A 17,443-nucleotide genomic window follows, 5' to 3' on the forward strand; every position below is an offset into this window, starting at 1 on the left:
TCAATTGAACTGAGCTTAAGAAACTAGTGGAACATCATCAAGCATACCAACATATACATAATGGGAGTCCCAGAGCACAGGAGAAAGACAAAGGGGCAGAAAGAATATTTTGAGAAATAATGTCCAAATACCTTCCAAATTTGACGAAAGGCATGAATCTTCACATCCAAGAAGCTCTACTAACTCCAAGTAGGATAAACTCAGAGAGATCCACACCAAAGACAGTGAGAATCTTTAAAGCAACAAGAGAAAATGACTCATCACATACAAGGGATCCCCAATAAGATTGACAGCCAATTTCTCATTACAAACCAGAATAAGAAGAATGACATTATTTAAAGTTCTGGAAGAAAAAAAAATGCCAACCAAGAATTTTATATCTGGCAAAACTATCTTTCACAAATGAAAGATGTTAAGAAATTAAGACATTACCATATAAAATAAAAACTGAGGGAGTTCACTGCTATAGACTTCCCCCACGAGAAATGCTAAAAGGAGTTCTCCAGGCTGAAATGAAAGAATACTAGACAGTAACTTGAAGTCATGTTAAGAAATAAAGAACACCAGTAAAGGTAACTGAACAGGTAAATATAATAAGCCAGTATTATTGTATTTTTGGTTGGTAATGGCTTTTTTTCCCTATGATTTAAAAGGCAAATGAATACAACAATAATTATAAATCTATGTTAATGGGCACACATATAAAGATATAATTTGTGACACTAACAACATAAAGCAGGGGGATGGAGATATATAGGAGAAAAGAAACTAAGTATTAATTCAAACTTACAACATACTTATAAATTAAGATATAAAGTTTGTAATCCCTAGGGTAAATCTAAGAAAATAACAAATATATATTAATAGATTTTAATATATATTAAAAGAAATAAGTGAATCAAAATGGTAGAATAGAACAAATCTATTAAACACAAAAGAAGGTAGTAATGGAAGAACTGGAGAACAAAATATGACAGAAAACAAATAAGAAAATTGCAAAGTAAGTCCTTTGTCATCAGTAATTACACTAAACAAAAATGGATTAAAAATTAAAAATCAGATATTGGCAGAATAGAAAAACATTATCCAACTATATGCATCTACAAGAAACATACCTTAGATTAAGAGACACAAATAGGTTGAAATTGAAAGAATGGAAAATAATATTCCATGCAAGTAGTATCCAAAAGAGAGCTGGAGTGGCTATACTAATATCAAATAAAATAGACTTCATGTCAAATATTGTTACAAGAGATAAAGATGTATATTTTACATTCATAAAAGGGTCAATCCATCAAAAACATACAACAAACATAAACATACATACCCCTAAAACTAATTTCTAAAATATAAAGGAAAAACTGAGATAACTGAAAACAGAAATAGACAGTTCTACAATAATAGTTGGAGAGTTCAAAACCTATTTTCAATAATGGATAGAACAACCAGACAGATGACAACCAAAGAAATAGAGGGCTTGAACAACACTACAAATCAATTAGACCTAACAGATATATATAGAACATTCTACCCAACAACAGCAGAATACACATTCTTCTCAAGCGTACATGGAACATTCTGTAAGATAGACCATATGTTATACCACAAAACACATTTTAATACAATTATAAAGATGGAAATCAAACAAAGTATCTTCTCTGACTGCAATGGAATGAAACAAGAAATCAATAACACAAGTAATCTGGAAAACTCACAAATAAGGGAAAATTAAACAATACACACTTAAATAACGAAAATGTCAAGAAAGAAATGACAAGAGAAATGAGAAAAGTACAGTTGATAGTTCTTTCAATGTAAAAAGTGAGAGGAGAAATGGAAAGAAGACTAGACTTGTAAAATGCACACTTGAAAGTTACTGTCTATAGTGGGTAGAACAAGAAATAGAATTTTAACTATATATTACAAAAATTATCAATAAAAAGAACTATAAATACATAGCTTTCAGAGGAAGGAAAGTGAGGGAGCTGAATTCTCATCTATTGTAGATAAAGGTATATCTAAATTTTACAAAATAGCATAAATATTTAGAAGTTTGTTGGCAGAAACAGTCAGCAAAATACGGTAAAAAAAAATCTGATACAGTATTGAAGGACTAACTTTAAAGCCCTTTTAAAATTTTAGAAGAAAATTTGAGAACTTATTTAGATAAACTTGAAACTGGGAAAACTTCTTAAGGAAGATAGAAAAAGATTTCCTAAAAGAAAAATAATAAATGGAACTGACTTGTATATTCTCTCATAAATCTAAAGCCCAATGTTACAAGGGTTTTTTTTTTTTTTTTTTCCCTATGTGCCCCTTTTTTGGGGACATTGCTCTTTTCCAGTATTCTGAGCTCAGCCAGCTCCAAAAGCCTGTTTCTTTGTTCGTTTTTTACATTCATTTTATTGAGATATATTCACATACCATGCAGTCATACAAAACAAATCGTACATTCGATTGTTCACAGCAGCATTACATAGTTGTGCATTCATCACCAACATCAATCCCTGACACCTTCATTACCACACACACACAAATAACAATAATAATAATTAAAGTGAAAAAGAGCAATTAAAGTAAAGAAACACTGGGTGCCTTTGTTTGTTTGTTTGTTTCCTTCCCCCAATTGTTCTACTCATCCAGCCATAAACTAGACAAAGGGGAGTGTGGTCCTTATGCCTTTTCCAATCTCACTGTCACCCCTCATAACCTACATTTTTATACAGTTGTCTTCAAGATTCATTGGTTCTGGGTTGTAGTTTGATAGTTTCAGGTATCTACCGCCAGCTACCCGAATTCATTAGAACCGAAAAAGGGTTGTCTATATTGTGCGTAAGAGTGCCCACCAGAGTGACCTCTCTGCTCCTTTTGGAAGCTGTCTGCCACTGAAGCTTATTTCATTTGCTTTCATTTTTCCCTTTTGATCAAGAAGATGTTCTCCATCTCACAATGCCAGGTCTACATTCCTCCCCGGGAGTTATATTCCACATTGCTAGGGAGATTCACTCCCCTGGGTGTCTGATCCCATGTAAGGGGGGAGGGCAGTGATTTCACTTTTCAAGTTGGCTTAGTTAGAGAGAGAGGGCCACATCTGAGCAACAAAGAGGCATTGGGAGGAGGCTCTTAGGCACAATTATAGGGAGGCCTAGCCTTTCCTTTTCAGCAAGTCTTCCCAATGGCAAGTCCTGTGGTAGAGGGCTCAACCCATCAAACCACCAGTCCCCTATGTCTGTGAACACATTAGCAACCATTGAGGTAGGGCATGCCAATACCCCTGCATTCTCCACCAACTCCTCAAGGGGGCTCTGCATATTTTTTTCCTTGTGTGTTTTTTTTTTTTAATTAACTTCTTAAAAAAATCAACTGTATAAAAAATAAAAAAATTAAACAAATTAAAAAAAACATACAATGAAAGAACATTTCAAACAGACCATAACAAGGGAGTAAGAAAAAGACAACTAACCTAAGATAACTACTTTACTTCCAACATGTTCCTACTCTACCCCAAGAAAGTAACCTAATACAGCAACATTTCTGTGAACTTGTTCCTACTATACCCATCAGAAATTAACAGACCATAGTCATTCCTGGGCATTCCCACAATGTTAAATTTACCCACGATAGCTTATCTGTTCTTATTGGATTATCGTTCCCCCTTCCTTAATTGCTCTCTATCGCTACTTCCTCTACATTCTACATTACAAACCATTTGTTTTACATTTTTCAAAGTTCACATTACTGGTAGCATATATTATTTGTCTTTTTGTGCCTGGCTTATTTTGCTCACCATTATGTCTTCAAGGTTCATCCATGTTGTCATATGTTTCATGATATCGTTCCTTCTTACTGCCGTGTAGTATTCCATCGTGTGTATATACCACATTTTATTTATCCACTCATCTGTTGAAAGACATTTGGGTTGTTTCCATCTCTTGGCAATTGTGAATAATGCTGCTATGAACACTGGCATGCAGATATTTGCTCGTGTCACTGCTTTCCAATCTTCCGGGTATATACCGAGAAGTGAAATCGCTGGATCAAAGGGTAACTCTATATCTAGTTTTCTAAGGAAGTGCCAGACTGACTTCCAGAGTGGCTGAACCATTATACAGTCCCACCAACAATGAATAAGAGTTCCAATTTCTCCACATCCCCTCCAGCATTTGTAGTTTCCTGTTTGTTTGATGGCAGCCATTCTAATTGGTGTGAGATGGTATCCCATTGTGGTCTTTAGTTTGCATCTCTCTAATAGCTAGTGAAGCAGAACATTTTTTCATGTGTTTCTTGGCCATTTGTATTTCTTCTTCAGAGAACTGTCTTTTCATATCTTTTGCCCATTTTATAATTGGGCTGTCTGTGCTATCGTCATTGAATTGTAGGATTCCCATATATGCAAGATATCAGTCTTTTGTCAGATACATGGTTTCCAAAAATTTTTTCCCATTGAGTTGGCTGCCTCTTTACCTTTTTGAGAAATTCCTTTGAGGTACAGAAACTTCTAAGCTTCAGGAGTTCCCATTTATCTACTTTTTCTTTTGTTGCTTGTGCTTTGGGTGTAAAGTCTACGAAGTAGCCGCCTACTATAAGGTCTTGAAGATATTTTCCTACATTATCTTCTAGGAGTTTTATGGTACTTTCTTTTATATTGAGGTCTTTGGTCCATTTTGAGTTAATTTTTGTGTAGGGTGTGAGGTAGGGGTCCTCTTTCATTCTTTTGGATATGGATATGCAACTCTCCAGCCCCATTTGTTGAAAAGACCATTATGACTCAGTTCAGTGACTTTGGGGGCCTTATCAAAGATCTGGTGGTCATAGATCTGAGGGTCTATCTCCGAATTCTCAATTCAATTCCATTGATCTACATGTCTATCTTTGTGCCAGTACCATGCTGTTTTGACAACTGTGGCTTTATAATAAGCTTCAAAGTCAGGGAGTGTAAGTCCTCCCACTTGGTTTTTCTTTTTTAGAGTGTCTTTAGCAATTCGAGGCATCTTCCCTTTCCAAATAAATTTGATCACTAGCTTTTCCAAGTCTGCAAAGTAGGTTGTTGGAATTTTGATTGGGATTGCATTGAATGTGTAGATGAGTTTGGGTAGAATTGACATCTTAATGACATTTAGCCTTCCTATCCATGAACACAGAATATTTTTCCATCTTTTAAGGTCCCCGTCTATTTTTTTTAGTAGAATTATGTAGTTTTCTTTGTATAGGTCTTTTACATCGTTGGTTAAGTTTATTCCTAGGTACTTGATTTTTTTAGTTGCTATTGAAAATGGAATCTTTTTCTTGAGTGTCTCTTCAGTTTGTTCATTTCTAGCATATAGAAACATTACTGACTTATGTGCATTAATCTTGTATCCCGCTACTTTGCTAAATTTGTTTATTAGCTCTACTAGCTTTATTGTTGATTTCTCAGGGTTTTCTAGATATAAGATCATATCATCTGCAAACAATGACAGTTTTACTTCTTCCTTTCCAATTTGGATGACTTTTATTCCTTTGTCTTGCCAAACTGCCCTGGCTAGCACTTCCAGCACAATGTTGAATAAGAGTGGCGATAGCGGGCATCCTCGTCTTGTTCCTGATCTTAGGGGGAAGCCTTTCAGTCTCTCACCATTGAGTACTAACCTGGCTGTGGGTTTCTCATATATGCTCTTTATCATACTGAGGAAGTTTCCTTCAATTCCTACCTTTTGAAGTGTTTTTATTAAAAAGGGTTGTTGGATTTTGTTGCATGCTTTTTCAGCATCTATTGAGATGATCATTTGATTTTTCCCTTTTGATTTGTTAATGTGTTGTAATATTTTGATTTTCTTATGTTGAACCATCCTTGCATGCCTGGAATGAATCCCACTTGGTCATGGTGTATGATTTTTTTAATATGTCTTTGGATTCGATTTGCAAGTATTTTGTTGAGGATTTTTGCATCTATATTCATTAGGGAGATGGCCAGTAGTTTTCCTTTTTTGTAGCATTTTTGCCTGATTTTGGTATTAGATTGATGCTAGCTTCATAAAATGAGTTAGGTAGTGTTCCATTTTCTTCCATGTTTTGAAAGAGTTTAAGTAAGATTGGTGTCAGTTCTTTTTGGAAAGTTTGGTAGAATTCCCCTGTGAAGCCATCTGGCCCTGGGCATTTATTTGTGGGAAGATGTCTGATGACTGATTGGATCTCTTTGCTCTTTGGTTGAGGTCTTCTGTTTCTTCGCTGGTCAGTCTAGGTTGTTCATATGTTTCCAGGAAATTGTCTAGTTTCTCTACATTATCCAGTTTGTTGGCATACAGTTGTTCATAGTATTCTCTTAAAATTTTTTGAATTTCTTCGGAATCCACAGTAATGTCACCTTTCTCATTCATTATTTTGTTTATATGGGTCTTCTCTTGTTTTGATTTTGTCAGTCTAGCAAGGGGCTTGTCAATTTTGTTGATCGTCTCAAAGAATCAACTTTTGGTGTTATTTATCTTCTCTATTGTTTTTTTTGTTCTCTAGGTAATTTATTTCTGCTTTAATACTTGTTATTTCTTTTCTTCCACTTGGTTTAGGATTGGTTTGCTGTTCATTTTCTAGCTTCTTCAGTTGATCCATTAGTTATTTGATTTTGGCTCTTTCTTCCTTTTAAATATATGCATTTAGTGCTATAAATTTCCCCCTCAGTACCACTTTTGCTGCATCCCATAGGTTTTGGTATGTTGTGCTCTCATTTTCATTTGTCTCTCTATATTTATCAATTTCTCTTGCTGTTTCTTCTTTAACCCACTGATTGTTTAGGAGTGTGTTGTTTAACCTCCAGGTATTTGTGAATTTTCTAAGTCTCTGATGGTTATTGACTACTAATTGTATTCCATTGTGGTCAGAGAATGTGCTTTGAATAACTTCAATTTCCTTAAATTTATTGAGGCTTGTTTTATGTCCCAGCATATGATCTATTCTGGAGAAAGTTCCGTGGGCACTAGAGAAGAATGTGTATCCTGGTGATTTTGGATGTAATGTTCTATATATGTCTGTTAAATCCAATTCATTTATCAGATTGTTTAGGTTTTCAATTTCCTTATAGGTCTTCTGTCTGGTTGATCGATCTATAGGAGGGAGTGATGTGTTGAAGTCTCCCACAATTATTGGGGAAACATCAATTGCCAGTGCTTCTCTCATGTATTTTGTGGCACCTTCATTGGGTGCATAAACATTTATGATTGTTATTTCTTCTTCTTGAATTGCCCCTTTTATTAGTATGTAGTGGCCTTCTTTGTCTCTCATAACATCCTGGCATTTAAAGTCTGTTGTAGCTGAGATTAATATTGCTACACTTGCTTACTTTTGGATGTAGCTTGCATGAAATAGTTTTTTCCAACCTCTCACTTTCAATTTCTTTGTGTCCCTGTGTCTAAGATGAGTCTCTTGTATGCAACATATTGATGGTTCATTTTTTTTTATCCATTCTGTGGATCTCTATCTTTTAATTGGGGAGTTTAATTCATTTACATTCAATGTTATAACCGTGAAGGCATTTCTCGAATCAGTCATCTTATCCTTTGGTTTATGTTTGTCATATATATTTTTTCCCTCTCTCTATTAACATGCTTTAATGTGCCCATACTGAATCTCTTTAGTACTGAACCTTTCTCTATGTCTCTCTCTCCTTTCTTTGTTTCTCTGTTTGTAGGGCTCCCTTTAGTATCTCCAGTAGCGCAGGTCTCTTGTTAGCAAATTCTCTCAGCATTTGTTTGTCTGTGAAAAATGTAAGCCCTCCCTCAAATTTGAAGGAGAGCTTTGCTGGATAAAGTATTCTTGGTTGGAAATTTTTCTTACTCAGAATTTTGAATATGTCATGGCACTGCCTTCTCGCCTCCATGGTGGCCGCTGTGTAGTCACTACTTCGTCTTATGCTGTTTCCTTTGTATGTGGTGAATTGCTTTTCTCTTGCTGCTTTCAGAACTTGCTCCTTCTCTTCCATGTTTGACAGTGTGATCAGAATATGTCTCAGAGTGGGTTTATTTGGATTTATTCTATTTGGAGTTCGCTGGGAATTTATGCTTTGTGTATTTATGGTGTTTAGAAGACTTGGGAAGTTTTCCCCAACAATTTCTTTGAATACTCTTCCTAGACCTTTACCCTTCTCTTCCCCTTCTGGAACAGCATTGAGTCTTAAATTTGGACATTTTATATTGTCTATCAATCCCTGAGGTCCATTTCGATTTTTTCAATTTTTTTCCCCATTCTTTCTTTTGTTCTTTCATTTTCCATTCTGTCATCTTCCAGGTCACTGATTCGTTGTTCAACTTCCTCTAGTCTTGTAGAATCAGTATCCAGAATCTTTTTAATTTGGGCAACAGTTTCTTTAATTTCTGTAAGATCATCTATTTTTGTATTTACTCTTGCAATGTCTTCTTTATGCTCTTCTAGGGTCTTCTTGATGTCCTTTATATCCTGTCCCATGCTCTTCTTCATGTCCTTTATATCATGTGCCATTGTCTCATTGTTCATCTTTAGTTCTTTGATTAATTGCTCCAGGTACTGTGTCTCCTTTGATCTTCTGATTTGGGTGCTTGGGCTTGGGTTATCCGTATCGTCTGGTTTTTTCACATGCTTTAAAATTTTCTGTTCTTTTTGGCCTCTTGACATCTGCTTAACTTGATAGGGTTCTTTTAGGATCTGTAGACAGATTGAAATCCTTATCTCTAATTTGTCAGATCTACAGCTTCATGGAGTACACTTTCTCTAACTAACCACCAGGTGGCGTCCATAAGCCACCTATTCCCCTCAAGCCAGTTCTTCCCCGCTTTGTCTTTGTGGTGAGTGGGGGAGTGAGTATTGTCGGGTCCAATTGGTGTACCAAGCTTGCATGTGTAGTTGGTGTTGCCTGCCCTGTATATGGTGCATGTGTCTGGGCGGTCAGGGAGGGGGGGCGGCTCTAACAATCAAATCTCCCTGGTGTTCCTGGAGTTTTAAAGCTGCTGCAATAGTCTAATCCTTCAGTTCAGTCCTGCCCCAGTTTGTCTCTGCCGCTGACCCAGAAGTCCTTGGTATGGCCCCTGAGACTTGCAAGTGGGTCCCTCTTCCAGGCCGTGCACCCCCAGGTCCACTGTTGAGGGATGACTGTGCCATGTCACAGGTGAGTGCCATCCCCCCAGGGTGGTTCTGGGCTCTGTTATAAGGTTTTAACTTTATAAAGTGTTATAGTTCTAACCATGTAAAATTATATTGTGACATTTAAATCATATTAAATATCAGCTCTAAGGCTATATAAGAATGGTATATTAGTTACATAAATTATCAAAATTTCTATTCTTGTTGCTTTACTTTTCTAGCTGAAAGAGCTGAGACACTCTACATGTGGACTGTCAAGTGACTTAAGTGAATGCATTGATCCATAGAAAATAATCCTATAAGTAACATTTTTAAAGTATTTTTGTCTCAAAGTATGTCAGACTCTTTAATTCCAGAAAACTTCCAGAACATTATTCTAATGCTTCTCAAATTACTTCCTTGTTAATTCTTTATATATGAGAGGCTTAAAGAATTCTGACTAAAAACTTGAAATAAAAGCTACATTCTATTTTGTTTTAAATGTGTTTCCGAGTTTGTGTAAGGTAATAAGATAACTGTGTTTCATAAATGAAGCAAAGTTGAAATGTATTCTACTTTTTAGGCTTTAGTTTAAAATTACATATAATGTATATTTTATAATTATATAGACACTGTATGTATATGTATATATATATACTTTATGCTTCTCTTATTTACTTGAATCCAATATGTCTTCTTGAGAAAAAGAGAAACGATGAGTTACAGATAACTGCACCTCAGATTTGCTCATAAACCTGGAAATATGTAAAATGTGTCACAAGAGTCATAGAAGAAAAGAGGCTGGGAGCCACTGGAATAGATAGAAACCACAGAATACAACTGGGATAATTATTCACATCTTACGCCTATTGCTTAACACAACTAGTTACAGAGTAAGGTGCTCTGGTGGCCACTACAAAGGTCAAGACAATCAGAATTCCTTTCCTCATGAAGCTTACATTCTAGTGGGGAAGACGAATATGAAACATGTAATGCCAGCAAGTTATTTAATTATGATTGTGGTAAGTGCTAAGAAGGGGAAGCACAGGCTACTGAGAGATAAAAAAGGGTATCTGATTTAATTTAGTCTCTGCAGTTAGGGGATGTGAGGTTTAAGCTAAGACCTCTAGGGGTGAGTTGCAGTTAGCTTGGGGATGGTGAGGGAAATAAGGCCAGGAAATGATGTCAGAGGAAAAAAAGACTATTTCTAAAAGAAAGGTTCTGAGGTAGGAGGTAACTAAACTGAAACAAAGGTCGGTGAGGCTGCAGCACCAACAGAGGGCCATATAGGCCATGTTAAGTTATCTAGATAACTTTTCCTACAAAAAACAGGAAACCAAAGAAGGGTTTTTAAGGTAGGGGAATGTCATGGTCAGATTTATTTTTTCATCTTGTCCATCTTTTTTTTTTTTTTTTTTTTTTTTTTTTTTTAAATTTTCAGGACAGGTATAAAAATAATAGAAACCACACACAGAGAACTCCAACCTACCTCTATCCCCAAAGCTATCAAGATCCACCAATTTTAACATTTTGCTCCATTTGCCGTATCGTTCTGCCTGCCTGCCTGCCTACCTATCTATCTATCCATCCATCCATCTACCTATCTACCTATTTATCTATCTTCTGAACACTTGAGTGTATGTTGTATACATCTTGCTCCTTGAACACTTAGTACTGCGATGTACATTTCTTAAGAACAAGGACATTCACTTATAAAACAACTTTAAAGTGCAGTTATCAAGTTCAAGAAATTTAACATTGATATGAAGCATACAGTCTATATTCCGATTTTTTCGTTATGTCCCCACAATGTCCTTTTCAGCCCTCCTTCCTTGTTAGATCCCATCCAAGATCTTCAGTTGCTCTTTCTTTTTTTTTATGTTATAAATTATGGGAACATATATACAACATGAACTTTCCCATCTCAACAACTCCCAAGTATAGCATTCAATGGGATTAATCACATTCACTATGTTGAGTACCCTCACCACCTTCCATTGTTAAAATTTACCATTCCCACAAACAGAAACCCTATACCCATTATGCATTAACTCCCCATTCCTCCTGCACCTTGTCCCAACACCCTTTACTTAAATTCTTTCTCTATGAGTTCGCCTAGTGTCTTAGTTTGCTAATGCTGCAGAATGCAAAACACCAGAGATGGATAGGCTTTTATAAAACGGGGTTTTATTTCGCTACGCAGTTACAGTCTTAAGGCCACAAAACATCCAAGGTAACACATCAGCAATCAGGTACCTTCACCGGAGGATAGCCAATGGTGTCTGGAAAACCTCTGCTAGCTAGGAAGGCAGCCGGCGTCCGCTCCAAAGTTCTGGCCTCAAAATGGCTTTGTCCCAGGACGTTCCTCTCTAGCAAGCTTGCTCCTCTTCAAAACATCACTCACAGCTGCACTCACTGAGTTCCCTCTCTCTGAGTCAGCTCATTTATATGGCTCCACTGATCAAGGCCCACCCCGAATGGGCGGGGCCACACCTCCATGGGAACATCTCATCAAAATCATCACCCACAGCTGGGTGGGGCACATTCCAAGCAAATGTAACCAGCACCCAAACGTCTGCCCCACAAGACCACAAAGATAATGGCATTTGGGGGACACAACACACTCAAACCGGCACACCTAGTATCCTATATTTTCTTTATAGTTACCATAAGGCTTAAATTTAACATCCTAAATCTATAACAATCTCATTTGCTTAAGTAACAACTTAACTTCAATAGCATACACAATCTGTGTTCCTATACCCCTTCATTCTCCCACCTTTTTGTAGTTCTTATCACAAGTTACACATTTACATATTATGAGTTCCAAAGTACTGATTTATCATTATATTTTATGCATTTGCCTTTTAGAACCTGTTGAAAGTAAAAGGTGGAGTAAAAAACCAATAACACAATTGTACTGACATTTATATTTACCATGTTCCTAAACTTACCAAAGATCTCTATTTCTCCATTCAGCTTTGATCTATCATCTATTGTCTTTTTCTTTCAACCTGCAGAACTCTCTTTAAGCATCTCTTGTAGGTCTGGTCTGGGGTGACAAATTCTCTCAGCTTTTGTTTATATGGGAATGTCTTAATCTCTCTCTCATTTTTGAAAGACAGTTTTGTGAGACAGAATTTTTGGTTGCAATTTTTTACTTTCAGCACTTTATATCATCCCACTGCCTTCTTGCCTCCATGGTTTCTGATGAGAAATGAGCACTAAATGTCATTGAGGCTTCTTTAAACATGACATGCTGCTCCTCTCTTGCAGCTTTTAGAATTCTTTCTTTATCTTTGGCATTCAGCAGTTTGATTATTATATTTTGTGGTGTAGATCTATTTGGGTTTATAATGGTTAGAGTTAGTTGGGCATCTAGGATGCATATATTCACATCTTTTGGGACATTTTCCATCATTATTTCTTTGAATATTCTCTCTGTCCCTTTCTGTCTTTCTTGTCTTTCTGAGCCTCCAACAATGTGTATATTAGTATACTTGATGATATCCTACAAGTTCCTCAGGCTCTGTTCTCTTTTCTTCATTCTTTCTCCTTTCTGGTTCTCGGACAAGATGATTTTAATTGTCTTATCTTCAAGTTCACTGATTCCTTCTTCTGCCAGCTCCAATCTGCTGTTGACATCCTTTAGGGATTTTTAAATTCCTGTTATTGTGGTCTTCAGCTCTGTTTAGTTCCATTTCATAATTTCCATATCTCTATTGATAGTCCCTTTATCTATAATTTTCCTGACTTTGGTTCTTTGTCTAAGTTTTCCTTAAGTTTTTTGAGTATATTTAGGGCCATTTTTAAAAGGTCTTGGTTTTTTAAAGACTATATCTCAGGTCTGGTTCTTATTGATTTTATAATGCCTTAATCCTCCCTTTTGCCTGGACTATCACTTATTTCTTTGGATGTTTTATAATATTTTGTTGAAACCTGGACATTTTGATATTTTAATGTTTTATCACTGGAATTTAGACTCTGAGGCATCTGTTCCTTAAGATAAAAACATCAAGTATTATGACAGAGCTTTCCTTGAATGCCAGGAAAATGCTTACAGAAAGAAGGAGGAGGCAAAAAGGAAACATTTTTCCCAGTTGTGGCAGATTGACCTGTGGGAGTGCTCTCTTTCAGAGCTTATCCATACAATGAGTTAGGAGAATAGCTCCAGGTCAAACATACAGGGCCCCCTAATCCCTTCTGTGCTTGTGTCTTATCTCAGGTATGCACATGTGACCTTAGGAAGTCCCACATGCAAATGACCCTTCTTCCCTAGAAAACAGTTTTCTCATGTCACAGGAACTGCACTGTATGTCCTACAGCCAGCAATCCCTTGCCCCAGGCAGCCACAACTTGAATGATCTCTCACAGCATTCTGTAGGAGAGCTCTTGAGCTGCCTTCTTCATGCAGGGCAAGTTCTGGGATAGCAGGCCTTTGATAAGTATCCTGATTCAGTTCCACAGGATGCTACCAGAGAGAGTGGGCCAGATATACATGCTTCCAGAAGCATGAAGGTAACTCTGTTCCCTCTAGAACCAAGACCAGGGACCCGCACTGGAAGTATGAGCCATTTCTACGCCAAGCCAGTGAGGGGTTAAGGGAGGGGCCAACCAGGGTACCACAAGACCCTATTACTTTAACTCGCCTTTCCTTGATTTGTTGCTTGCCCTATAACTGCAATCCTTTAAATATTTTCTGAAGCTTTTAGAAAGATGTTTCTTCCAGTTCTTGCTGGTTACTCAAAGCTGCTTTGAGAGGATCGAGTCCTGAAGCTACTCATTCCACCATTTTGATCAGGGTGGGGACCTTCACTTTACTTCTTAACCTTCTAATTTTGGTAAGTTTTCTATAAAATAGATTCAATTCTTTAGAAGAAAACTACTCTTTTTAAATAATGATATCTCAAATGATTTCCCATCCTGGCTCCAAATCCAACTCTCTAAAGACACTAGCATCTTGAAAGAATACCATTGCATACCCTGCTTCCTCTGGAAATGCAGAGATGGTACTTCCATCGATCTGACAGGCGTCCTGAGAAGAGGAGTCAGAATCTTTTCTATCTTGATTTGTAGCAAAATTGGATACACGATGTTGTTGCAAATCCCACTTTCGAGCTACATTGTTAATTGTTAACCGTTTCTTCTCCTATGAAAAAGTGAATTGTGACAAGAATTACATAATGCAATTTCTGTAGCTGTAGAAGTGTATCCAAAGAGCATATTGTTTGTACTTTCTTATCATACTTTAAAAATGAGCTTATTCCTTAAAAGTAGCTACAAAATCCCTCACCCTGGGCATTCAAACACTTCAATAGTGATCTACCATCCTAAAAGAAAAAAATGATGTACAAACAACAATTACTTCTAAGGAGCTTAATTTTATTTAAAAATAAATAATCCAATCGGAAATATGAAAAGTCACTATCTAAAATTTTAATTTGACAGAAATCTATATACCTCTGGGTTTAAAAACTGCAAGAAAAACATAATAATAATTTAATTTTCCTATCCAATCATAGGACTAATGTGGTGGAATAATTTTTGTATGAGCAGAAAGGATTGATCAATGTTCCAAACTTCACAGCAGAAATTGTAATGTGGGAAAATTACTCATTATATTGAGACTACCAAAACAAATTGTGCTATGCTGAAATAGCCCTGGATAACTACTACCATTTTAGATGTATAGGAGAGAAGTTAATTCATTATATTCATTGGATGCCTTTGGGTGCCTCAAATCACCCGAAGGGCTTGTTAAAACATAGATTGCTGAACCTTACTCCCATTATAGTTTAGTAGGTCTGGGGTGGGGGGTCACTAATTTGCATTTCCAACAAATTCCGGGGGTAGTGGATGCTGGTCCATGGACTTCACTTTGAGAACCAGGGACTCAGAGTATTTATCAGAGCTCAATTTTCTCACAGGAAAACCCTGTTGAGAAAAGCAGATCTAGATTACTGAAAAAAATCGTACTAGGTTGAAATGTTTCTACTGAACTTATATATGGTGAAAAATAATCCTATTTTTCATTACCAAAAGTTAACATTTTTAAATGGCATGTCAATTAATTAAGGTGCCAATATCAACACTTTCTCTTTCTTCTTTACCAAGAGTGCAATCCAGGATTGAAAAATCACCTGGGTATGATACTGACTCCTCTTCATTTGCTTGATGGGGAGCCACTGAAGGCTGTTAGGGAAGGATCATCTTCCCATTCTATATGTAGAATACTTACTTTTAGTTTTACCTCTTTGCCTGTATTTGGTTATCTAAAGTTTTAGCCTATAGGCATGGCATCTGATAGGAATGAAAAGTGATGGGGCTTACTTAATTAAAATAAACATTTTTAAAGTTCTATTTTTTTATTTTCTGTGTTGAATATGATATTAGTACGTGTTTTTTTGTTTCATATTTCAAATTTGTATAGTTACGTGTATTAAACTTTATATGCATATACTTTTGATATTTTTTGACATTTTATGTATTTCTTCCTTATCTAAAGCAAGTTGGGATCTGCTATTCTACTGCAAAAACTTTTTTCTAATCTATAGTAAAAAGGCATCTTACCTTAAGGAATTCTATTTCATTTATTTGCAGTTGACTAGGCCAACACAATTCTTAATCTAAGCAATGACTTTATAATTCAGTACCTAGAGACACTTTGAGAGAGACAGAGGCAGTGAGTCAATGGAGGAAGCTATTAATACCACCTCCATGCATTTGGCTTTCTGGCAGACTAGGGTTTGGCAGAAAAATATTCTTAATGAAGTAAATATAGCAGTGCTTAGGAAAAAAGGTGCAATATCTTTATACCATTGAATATGTTAACAAATTTATAATAACAAGATATTTTTTGAAAATGCAAATATTGTCCTATACCCACTTCAAAGTTAAGTTTCCTTTACCTGAGTTACTAAAATCAGATTAATACCAGCTTGATCAGACAATGGGTATTTTGATTGGATCTAGGATAAGAGAAGAGGCTTTTTAAGAGAAGAGTGCAGTTTGGGATTAGGTGCGGATCACTGGCTAGTCAGAGGTTACATAAGGACTCTGGGTCTCTGTGGAGCAAGAAAAAAGAAGCAAAGAAAGGCAAGAGATTCTGCAGGGCAGAAGGAGGGTACTCAAAGAAAATTTTATCATTAAACGCACAGATGTATTTGGTGTATCCGTTATAATCGTGCTTTTAATAGCTAGATGGCAATAAATTGCCAAGTCTGTGTTAAAATAACTATTTTAGAAGATGCCAAATTTCAGCTTATGCCACTTGATTCCATTCTTAATAGTCCAAGTAAGACCTCTCTAGTATCTCTGACATCTATCTTTTCACTTCCTTCATTTCCAAGGTTGTAAGGAAAATAGGATAAAAAAGAAACAAGGCAGAATGTGTCTATGTGCTCTTCTGGTCTTTCTATAAGTACTCCCTCCTTTTCTTAAAGATCAATATGTGGAGTCTCTAGAAACAATCCCCAGTAAAAGCTGAGGTTCAGTAGTATCACAATTCTGAGTTAAAAGTAAAATCTGTGTGCTCTGATTCACCATGCTCTTTCCTCTTATTAAAAACAAGTGGCTGTCCTCTTATTCATTGCTGGTGGGAACGTATAATGATACAGCCAATCTGGAAGACAGTTCGGCAGTTTCTCAGAAAACTGGATACTGAATTATCCTATGATACGGCAATTCCACTTCTCAGTACATACCCAGAAGACAGACATTTGTACACTGACATTCAAAGCAGCATTGTTCACAATTGCCAAGAGATGGAAACAGTGCAAGTGTCCTTCAACAGACAAGTGGACAAACAAAATGTGGTATATACATACGATGGAATACTATGCAGCAGTAAGAAGCAACAAGGTCCTGAAACATATGGCAACATGGGTGAACCTTGAAGATACAATGCTGAATGAAATAAGTCAGACACAAAAGGAGATGTATGTTACCACTTCCATGAACTATCTGAACAATGTAAAATCAAAGTCTTACAATATAGAATATTGGGGACCTAGTGATAGACAGTAGCTAGTGAGGGGGAATGATTATCTAATATGTTCAGATATGTTAATGATGGGGAATTCAAAGGTATGGTAATGGATATGGGTGACAACTGTTTGTTAATGGGATTGTAAGTATCAGCTATATAGAAGGCAAATAAGATTGAAAGGGGTTGTGTAAAGGCATATTTCCCACAGATCAGCACCAAAAATAGAGATAGTTGCTTGCATGATATACTTTCAAGGTATGGCAATAGCACAGAGATTTGACAACTGAAGGGTATATGGGAAAAATCTACACAATGCATATTAGGGGCTATAATTAATAGGAATTCCATATTAGTATCACACAAATACTAGGGACAAATAAATAAGGGCTGACA

The 17,443-nt window shown here is 36.3% G+C and overlaps 1 protein-coding gene across 2 annotated transcripts in view; it reads right to left on the reverse strand.

Moving 5' to 3' along the window:
• Window positions 1-17,443, reverse strand: part of LRRC49 (leucine rich repeat containing 49) — a 256,724-nt gene that overhangs the window by 90,191 nt on the left and 149,090 nt on the right. For both annotated transcript variants that reach the window (XM_037833528.1, XM_037833529.1), the window contains exon 11: window positions 14,046-14,212. In XM_037833528.1, the coding sequence (XP_037689456.1) occupies window positions 14,046-14,212 (167 nt within the window). The remainder of the gene's footprint in view (window positions 1-14,045; window positions 14,213-17,443) is intronic.

The sequence above is a fragment of the Choloepus didactylus genome, chromosome 4 (genome assembly GCF_015220235.1).
Source record: "Choloepus didactylus isolate mChoDid1 chromosome 4, mChoDid1.pri, whole genome shotgun sequence".
Taxonomy (NCBI): domain Eukaryota; kingdom Metazoa; phylum Chordata; class Mammalia; order Pilosa; family Megalonychidae; genus Choloepus; species Choloepus didactylus.